General features: G+C 55.5%; 1 protein-coding gene across 1 annotated transcript in view; it reads right to left on the bottom strand.

Moving 5' to 3' along the window:
• Positions 1–281: 281 nt before the first annotated feature.
• tekt1 (tektin 1) overlaps positions 282–10,180 on the bottom strand; it is a 13,453-nt gene continuing 3,554 nt past the window's right edge. Inside the window, 5 exon segments of the mRNA XM_052035476.1 lie at positions 282–588; positions 2,755–2,951; positions 4,076–4,298; positions 5,782–5,925; positions 7,536–7,664. Coding sequence (XP_051891436.1) covers positions 429–588; positions 2,755–2,951; positions 4,076–4,298; positions 5,782–5,925; positions 7,536–7,664 — 853 coding nt within the window. The 3' untranslated portion in view covers positions 282–428.

The following is a 10,180-nucleotide window of genomic DNA, read 5'->3' as shown; positions in this document are numbered from 1 at the left end:
ATAGTGCAGTGAGGGAGGGGGTGAGTGTGGGTGAGGCAAATTACCAGTGGGAGGAGTGGTGAGTGACTGAGCGGTGGGGGGACGAGGATACTTTGGCCTGTTTCTGCAGTGTATCTCTCTGTGACAAATCGGGTACGAGCCAGGTCCCAGCCTTGGGTCACACCTGGGTTCCGTTCTCGTCCCGTTCCACTTTCCTAAGTAACGATCCTTAACACACTGTCTATGATGAAGCTCTCAGCTGACAACCCACAGATAAGATGTCAAAAATAATTCTGAAGTAATTTAATGGAAAAGCATTTATTGATAATGCTGACCGTGAGGTACAGGTACATCAGGAAGGGGTGTAAGAGCTGACAAGGGCATGAAATAAACCCTGTGCTGCTGCTCCAGTGTTGTTTGCACACCCACACTCAGAGCGGGGTCCTGGTCTAGAAGTGGTTGATGGAGATGGAGTTTCTCAGGTTCGTACACTGCACGTCATCGATGTAAAGTGAGTTGCTCTTAATTTCGATCTCCTCCTCCAGAGCCAGCTGATTGCGTCGCAGTCCCCTCAGCTCGGCCTCAGCCTGTGCCAGGGTCGCCCGCAGCCTGGATTACAACACTCACAGCAGTGACCTTTCAGAGATACTCCCTTCCAGGCAAAAGAAAGGCAACCCCATCTCAAATTAACACTCAACGCCCCCCCCATTCCTGTGCACTTAAAATGAAGCTCCCTCCACACTGTCCCACTGCACACTCCCAGGATCAGACACAGGGTGAAGCTCCCTCCACACCGTCCTGTCACACACTCCCAGGGTCAGACACAGGGTGAAGCTCCCTCCACACCGTCCCGTCACACACTCCCAGGGTCAGACACAGGGTGAAGCTCCCTCCACACCGTCCCGTCACACACTCCCGGGGTCAGACACAGGGTGAAGCTCCCTCCACACCGTCCCGTCACACACTCCCGGGGTCAGACACAGGGTGAAGCTCCCTCCACACCGTCCCATCACACACTCCCGGGGTCAGACACAGAGTGAAGCTCCCTCCACACCGTCCCGTCACACACTCCCGGGGTCAGACACAGTGAAGCTCCCTCCACACCGTCCCGTCAGACACAGAGTGAAGCTCCCTCCACACCGTCCCGTCACACACTCCCGGGGTCAGACACAGGGTGAAGCTCCCTCCACACCGTCCCGTCACACACTCCCGGGGTCAGACACAGGGTGAAGCTCCCTCCACACCGTCCCGTCACACACTCCCGGGGTCAGACACAGGGTGAAGCTCCCTCCGCACCGTCCCATCACACACTCCCGGGGTCAGACACAGGGTGAAGCTCTCTCCGCACCGTCCCGTCACACACTCCCGGGGTCAGACACAGGGTGAAGCTCCCTCCGCACCGTCCCGTCACACACTCAGACACAGGGTGAAGCTCCCTCCGCACCGTCCCGTCACACACTCCCGGGGTCAGACACAGGGTGAAGCTCCCTCCGCACCGTCCCGTCACACACTCCCGGGGTCAGACACAGGGTGAAGCTCCCTCCGCACCGTCCCGTCACACACTCCCGGGGTCAGACACAGGGTGAAGCTCCCTCCGCACCGTCCCGTCACACACTCCCGGGGTCAGACACAGGGTGAAGCTCCCTCCGCACCGTCCCGTCACACACTCCCGGGGTCAGACACAGGGTGAAGCTCCCTCCACACCGTCCCGTCACACACTCCCGGGGTCAGACACAGGGTGAAGCTCCCTCCGCACCGTCCCGTCACACACTCCCAGTGTCAGACCTCCCCTACCACAAGAAAAGACTTGTGACCATTCACCTCGTGATTTTATAAACCTCCATGAGGTCACCCCTCAGCCTCCTACGCTCCCAGGAAAAAGCCCAGCCTGTCCAGTCTCTCCTTATAACTCAATCCCTCCAGCCCCGGTAGCATCCTGGTGAATCTTTCCTGCCCCCTCTCCAGCTCAATGACGTCCATCCTACCGCTGGGCGACCAGAACTGCGCACACTGCTCCAAGTGTGGTCTCACCAACATACAACTGTAAGTCCCAACTCTTGTAACTCGGTGACTGAGTGCGTAATATTGACTCAAGTATGAAGTTGACAGATGCTGTGAGACTTGATGGTGGTGTCGATAATGAGGAGGATGGTCTTGTGCCGCAGGGTGATGATCAGTGATGGGCGGAGCAATGGGAGATGGACTGAGAAGTACAAGGATCACTTTTAATTTAACAAGGGTAGGACGTTCACAGTGAATGGTGGAGCCCTGGGGAATATTGAGGAACAGAGAGACCTCCGTGTCCAAGGATCCCTGAAGGTGGCACGGAGATAGCCACCTGGTGAAGAAGGCATCAGCAGGATGGGGCATTTCTCTTGTGAGGAGAGCATTGGCTGGGTTTGTTTTCCTTACTGAGGGGAACCTGATAGACGTGCACAAGACTATGGAGGAGGGGGCATCCAGGGGAATCACAGGAGCAGGAGTCGGCCACTCAGCCACTCGAGTCTGTCCCACCTTCAATATGACCATGACTGATCCTGCTGGCCTCTACTCTTCTCCTGGGCCAGCCTTCACCCTCGATCCCTGATCTTTTAATGATTTATCTACCTCCCCTTTTAAATATTTCAGATGATCTCATGTGCCTTTTACATTTCCCTGCTGATTCTGCCATATGTTCAGGGGGCTGGAGGGTTAATGGGGGATATCCAAAGGTTGCCCACCTCCCCCATACCTGACCCCCACCCCATCCCCACCAGCCCTCGCCCTGTAACTCACCGGTCCACGTTATCCGTGATCTCCTGCACCTCACTGATCAGACGGTACTGGGCCGGATCTCGCACAAGCTCCACGTTGGGCCTTTGGGTCCTGGTATCCAGGCGTGTCTGAGCCACCTTCATGGGGCCCTCCTTGTCCATGATGGTTTTCTTCAGCAGCTCAATGTTCTTCTCCTGAGAGGAGATCTCGTCCATCACCTGAGGAAGGGCAGAGTCTCTGTAAGTACGTCCAGGACACCAGGAACCACACAGCCAGCGAACAGCGGCGGCGTTGGCTGGGGGTTGGGCTTCACTGTGTTTGGACTGCTGGTCACTGGGTCTACAGTCACATATTAGCCAAAGGGATGAGCAACACAGGATCCCCATCCCTGAAGAACGTTGATGCACTACTGGATTTTTCCACCAGTCCAGCGGTTTGGTGGTCACCATTATGGAGATTCGTTTAATTTGGAATTATCCACAGACTGTAAACCACTCTCAGCTACCCGATCCTACACTGTATGACAACAACTTGCATTCACTCAATGGATCTAACAAAGCAAAACCGGCCTGTGGGGCTTCTCAGGGGAACAGCTGACACGGAGCCAGTGAGATGTTGGGGGAGGAAAGGTCGAGTCGGAGGTCGGGGGGGAGGGAGAACGGTTTCAGCTGCTGAGCAGACACAAGAGATTCCACAGACACTGGAATCTGGAGCAACACACAAAACGCTGGAGGAACTCAGCAGGTCGGGCAGCATCCGTGGAGGGAAATCAACAGTTGATGTTTCGGGTCGAGACCCTTCATCAGGACAGGAAAGGAAGAGGGCGGAAGCCGGAATAAGAAGGTGGGGGCAGGGGCTCAGGTTGGCAGGTGACAGGTGAGTCCAGGTGAGAGGGGTAGGCAGGTAGGTAGGGGAGGGGGGATGAAAGGAAGTGATGTAAGAAGCTGAGAGGTGATAGGTGGAAGAGGTCAAGGGCTGAGGAAGAAGGAATCTGATAGGAGGGGACAGAGGGAAGGTGGGAATAGGAGGGAGGTCGAGGTTCTTCAGCTTCTCACATCATCCCCTTCCATCCCCCCTCACCTGAACTCACCTGTCCCCTACCTGCTCCTCCCCCTCCCCCCACCCTTTTATTCTGGCTCCTGCCCTCCTCTCCAGTCCTGATGAAGGGTCTCAGCCTGAAACATGGACTGTTTATTCCCCTCCACAGATGCTGCCCGAGCCGCTGAGCTCCCCCAGCATTTTGTGTGTCGAGCTGCAGAGGCAATGAGCTGGGTGAGCAGTGTTGCAGAGGAGGAGCGGGTGCCAGTGCTACCAGGACAGCCGTTCAGCACGGCTACCTCACCTTGCTGAGCTGCTTTTCCAGTTTGGACTTTGCATCTTTTGTTTCATGGATGCGGAACGTGAAGGCTCGGTTCGCAGTCTCCACTTGCTTCAGCATGTCGGCTGTGGTTTCTGATAAGATGCTGTCGATCAGGGCGCGCATGGCAGCAGAGTTATTTTTCTGTTTGTCTGCATTCACGATGTTGGTGTTGGTGAAGTCCTGCCACTCCGTGGGGGTGACTGAGCTGAAAAAACATACCTCTCAGAGATGGAACACCAGGCTAGGAAGAGGCCATTCAGCCCTTCGACCCTTTACAAGGAACAGCAGGAGCCCATTCAACCTCTGGAGAATCTTATACGTGGAGGAGGCCTTTCAGCAGCTGTCGAGCTGTTATAATACCTTCACCGTAAAACACAGTCCCGCACAGGAACAGGCCCTTCGGCCCACCATGTCTGTGCTGAACACCGTGCTGAATTAAACTAATCTCTTCTGCCTGTACATGATCCATATCCCTCCATCCCTGCATATTCATGAGTCTATCTAACAGCCTCTCAAACACCTCTATTGGATCTGCCTCCACCACTCCCCCGGCAGCCCATTCCAGGCACCCACCACCCTCTGTGTAATAAAACCTGCCCCACACATCTCCTTTAAACTTTCCCCTCTCACCTTAAATGCAAGTCCTCTAGTGTTTGACATTTCCACCCCGGGAAAGGCTCTGACTGTCTACCCTGTCTGTGCCCCTCATAATCTTATAAACGTCTATCAGGTCTCCCCTCAGCCTTTGTCCAACCTCTCCTTGTAGCACACGCCCTCTAATCCAGGCAACATCCTGGTGAACCTCTTCTGCACCCTCTCCAAAGCCTCCACCTCCCTTCCTGTAACAGGGCAACCAGAACGGCACACAACACTCCCAAGTGTGGCCTGACCAAAGTTTTATACAGCTGCAACATGACTTCCTGACTCTTGCACTCAACACCCCAACCATTGAAGGCAAGTGTGCTGTGCGCCTTCTTTACCTCCCTATCTATTTGAGCATCGAGGGGAAACACTCCAGGGGCTGGAGTCAGACCTCACCCAGAGGAAGGTGGGTGTGGGAGTCAGAGATCAATCACCCCAGTCCCAGGACATCACTGCAGGAGTTCCTCAGGGCAGTGTCCTGGGCCCAGCCATCTTCAGCCGCCTCATCACTGACCTTCCGTCCATCAGAAGGCCAGAAGTGGGATGTTCACTGAAGACTGCACATTGTTCAATCTCACTCACAACTCCCCAGCAGATGAAGCAGCCCGTGCCTACGTGCAGCCTGGACAGCATTCAGGTTACATTCACACCATCAAAGTGCCTGCCAACAGCCATCTTCAGCAAGAACATCCGACCACCAACCCTACACATTCAATGGCATTCCCGTCACCGAATCCCTCACTATCCAAAAGGGGCCCATTTAGTAAAGTCACCTCAGCAGCAGTATAACACCCACAGTTTCCACACTGCCCCCTCCCTCCCCCCACATCCCCCTCCCTTCCCCCACTGCCCCCTCCTTGCCCTGCTTCCCCCTCCCTCACCCCTTTCCCCAGACACTTTGGGTCCACTGTCACAGAATTTGCGCAGTTTGTTAAAACTCCTGGACCCTGGGAATTCTATAATGATGAGGAATATACTATAATGATGCCCCCTCCCGTATCTCCAGCACTCTCTCGGTAACACACAGCTGTGAGATCAGGGCTTACTTTCCTTCTATTCTGACGACATTGGGCCAGTAGTCAATGCTTGGGGAGTTGTTGGTGAGATTGGCAGTGAACTTGTCCACTCTCAGAGCCATGGACTTGTCCTGCAAATCTTTCTCCAAGTAAAATTTAGCCGTACGATTTAACCTGGGTGGAAGCAGACAAGTGGTGAGTGTGATTGTTCCCTGGTCATTGCCTGCAGATTAAACACTCGCGCTTCACTGCCCCTCACACAACTCCAGAGCGTCCCATCCCACTGCACCTGAAGCACTTTCAGAACTGCAGCAAAAGCAAATACTGGAGCCACTTGATGTCCAAAATAAATCCCACAAACAGCAATGTGATATAGACCGGCTGTTAGTCACGGCCCCAGTCTGGAGCAGTCCTGCCCCTCCACTATTGTCCACTGGACCTTCAGCTGTTCACTGGACAGTACAACCGTCCCACCACCCCTGCAACAGTGCATCACTCCCTCAGTATGCCCTCAATGCAGTGCTCCCTCAGTACTGGTGTTCCCTCAGTACTGCCCCTCCCACAGTGGGACCCTCCCTCAGCACCGCCCTCCCACAGTGTGACCCTCCCTCAGTACCACCCCTCCCACAGTGGGACCCTCCCTCAGCACCGCCCTCCCACAGTGTGACCATCCCTCAGTACCACCCCTCCCATAGTGGGACCCTCCCTCAGCAACGCCCCTCTTTTTTAATATAAACATTTATTCACTAAAAGCACTACAAAAGACAACCAGTGTCAATACATCTAATACAGAAAAGAAGACATTAAGCAACGACATACTACAGTAGAGAATGCAAACTAATACTAATGAACACACACGCAACGCTACTCCCGGTAACACAACACGCAACACTTCAAATAAGAATCACGTTTGTACCGTCCACTACACACGCGATCCCCTGAGGGGCCCACCGAGCGCGGAACTCAGCTAGGGCGCCCGTGGAAACCGCGTGCTCCCTCTCTAAACACACCCGCGCGCGCACGTAAGCGCGGAAGACGGGCGGGCAGGCAGACCGGCCAGTACCCTCGGCCTCCTGCCGCCGTGTCCCGTGGATGGCCGGCTTGGCCAAGCCCAGCAGGAGACCCACCAGGAAATCCTCCGCGCACCCCGCCCCGCGCTGCACCAGGTGCCCGTAGACCAACAGCGCCGGTTGAAGTGCAGCCAGAACTTGAGCAGCAGCCCCATCAGATATGCAAAGAGGGGCTGCAACCTCTCGCACTCCACGTACGCGTGGTATACCGTCTCCTCACGGCCGCAGAAGTGACGGGCGGCCGGGGTGTCGGTGAACCGGCTCAAGAATCGGTTGCGCAGCACGGCCCAGTGCAACACCCTCCACCCCAGGTCCCCGATGTACAGTGGGAGGACTCCCGCGTAGAGGGACCTCCACCGGGGACCACCCTCATCGGCAAGACGGACCGCCACGGCGTGTCCGACCAGCAGACCAGGGCAAGGAAGTGAAAGGTGTGCAGGAGCAGCCCGTACAAGAACCGCCTCGGCGCCTCGCGGAACGGCACCTTTGGCGTGTCCGCCAGGCGGCTCAGGTTGTGCCGAGCCGCCTCCCATGAGAGACACTGGGCCCTGGGCCCGACCAGCAACTCCAGCGGGGCAGGGGCCGGCGTGGCTCAGCACCGCCCCTCCCTCAGTGTGACCCTCCCTCAGTACTGGTGTCAGCCTGGGTTAACAGGCCCACCACCCACGGAAGACGTACAGAGCCTGTGCACTGGAGCTCTGCTGCTTCACCCACCTGATCTGTTCGTCCGTCTGCTCCAAGGTGCGTCTCAGCAGGGCGATGACCCCCTGGAAGACCTCCAACTCCTTCAGCAGCTCCCGCTCCACCTCATCGTGGACCAGGTCAAGGCTGACGCGCTGCTCCCTGCAACACACCAGCAGCACACCGCTCACTGGGAGAGGGGAATAAATCCTGCTCTGTACCCCGCCCAGCCACCCCTGAACCAGGGGCAACCCATCCCTGATCTGAGGACAACCCACTCCCGATCCTGGGACAACCCACCCCCGATCCGGGGACAACCCACCCATGACGTGGGACACCCCCCACCACCCATGACGTGGGACACCCCCAACCCCTCCCTCACAGACCTGGCAGCCCTTCCACTCCACACCGCCCCGACCTGGAACTTCATCCCATCCCTGACTTGGGACCCCACATACATCATCCCACTCACTCCCCACTGACCAGGGTCTAACTCAGCATCAGCGCCTCCCCCTGTGTGTGTGGACACAATGTGAGACTATGGGAAAACCAGGAGGCCACTCTGCCCCTCTAGACCTGTCCCACCAGCCATTTACATTATCTCAGCCCCATCTCCCTGGTCCGGCTCCAAACTCCTACATCCCTAACCCAAGAAAACTGCCTCTCACAGCTTTGGATCTCCAGCCTCAGCCGGCCCTGGGGGGACCTGTGTGAGTCACTGCTCCCAGCACCTCCTCCGGACACCTGCCACAGCAAACAGTTCCTCTCGCTTCGCCTAGTCACACCTAGAAACATGTCAAAACCCCTCGACCACCCCGTAGCCTTCAACATTCAAATGAATCCATAGCGCAGCTGCCTCACAGCGCCAGACACACGGGTTCAATCCTGACCTCGGGCACTGTCCGTGTGGAGTTTGCACGTTCTCCCTGTGACCGTGTGGGTTTCCCCAGGGTGCTCCAGTTTCCTCCTGCATCCTAAAGACATGTGTATTGGGAGGTTAATTGGCCACTGTAAATTACCCAGGTGTGGGTGGGTGGGGGGGGAGCTGGGGAGGGGGATACTGATGAGGATATGAGAGATGGGCACTTAATGGTCAATGTGTGGGCCAAAGGGCCTGTTTTTGGGCTGACTGACTACACGGTTGTGTCTGCACAGTTGTATCTGCATGGGTCTGACTGCACGGGGCTGCCTGCACGGGTCTGTCTGCACAGGCTGTGCTCATGATTCAGCCCATTTACAGCAACATACAAAGCATTGCAGGAACTCAGCAGGTCAGGCAGCATCTGTGGAGGGAAATGGAGAGTTGACATTTTGGGTCGAGACCCTACTTCTAGACTGAAAGACAGAGGGGAGACAGCTGGTATGTGGAGAGAAGGGGTGGAGTATGAGGACAGCCCTGCTGTCCTTCTATTATGATGGTTCCCTCCATTCTGTCCCTCCTGGTGGGCAGTGCCCAGAACTGACACCCGGTTACAGTCCTGCCCCCAGGATAACATCAACATTCATCAGCCCCTTCACTCATTCTTGTTAATCCAGTCAACAGTGACTTCTGGACTCGTCTCTGCCACAGTCCCCATGGTCACTGAGAGAACACTCCAGCTATCGTCCTCAGGTTCAAGGGGGGATTGAAGGGGTTGGCCGCTGGTTGCTGTGGTAAGGGGCAAAGTCAGAGAATGCTGGAAATATCTCTCCTAACCTGCTGAACATCAGGAGCATTGTACTTCCAATTTCTGGTTCATGCAGGATTTTCCTAGGAAGATTATTGCTGACCGTGGGTGTGTGTGTGTATAGATTCTGGGTTATAGAACAAAGCACAGCACAGGAACACGCCCTTCAGCCCTGTGTTCAACATGACACCAAACTAAACCAATCCCTTCTGCCTGCGCCAGACCAGAACTGCACACAACACTCCAAGTGCAGCCTAACCAAAGTTTTATACAGCTGCAACGTGACTTCCTGACTCTTGAACTGTCCAAAGGCAGCATGCCACACGCCTTCTTTACCCCCCTATCTGCTTGTGCAGATACTTTCAGGGAGCCATGGACTTGGATCCCAAGATCCCTCTGTACATCAATGCTGTTCAGAGTCCTGCCATTAACCGTACACTTTCCCCTTACATTTGACCTCCCAAAGTGCAACACCTCACATCTGCCCCGACTAAACTCCATCTGCCACGTCTCTGCCCATATCTGTAACTGACCTATATTCTGCCGTATCCTTTGACAGCCCTCTGCACTGTCCACAACGCCACCAATCTCTGTGTCGTCTGCAAACTTACTAACCCACACATCTACATTTTCACCCATTTATATATATCACAGACAACAGAAGCCCCGGCACCGATCCCTGGGGAACACCACTGAGCACAGACCTCCAGCCAGTATAACACCCTCCACCACTGCCCTCTGTCTTCTACGGGCAGTTCTGAATCCAAACTCCCAAGTCACCGTGGATCCCGTGCATCTTAACCTTCTGAATCGCCCTCCCATGAGGGACCTTGTCAAACACTTTACCAAAGTCCATGTAGATGACCTCCACTGCCCTGCCCTCATCCATCACCTTGGCCACCTCCTCAAAAAATCTCAATCAGTTAAAAGACACGACCTGCCCCACACAAAGCCATGCCGACTGTCCCTAATCAGGCCATGGTTTTCCCAAATGTGCATAAATCCTAACCC

This window comes from Pristis pectinata, chromosome 21 (genome assembly GCF_009764475.1).
Source record: "Pristis pectinata isolate sPriPec2 chromosome 21, sPriPec2.1.pri, whole genome shotgun sequence".
Taxonomy (NCBI): domain Eukaryota; kingdom Metazoa; phylum Chordata; class Chondrichthyes; order Rhinopristiformes; family Pristidae; genus Pristis; species Pristis pectinata.
This window is presented reverse-complemented; position numbering and strand designations above follow the sequence as displayed.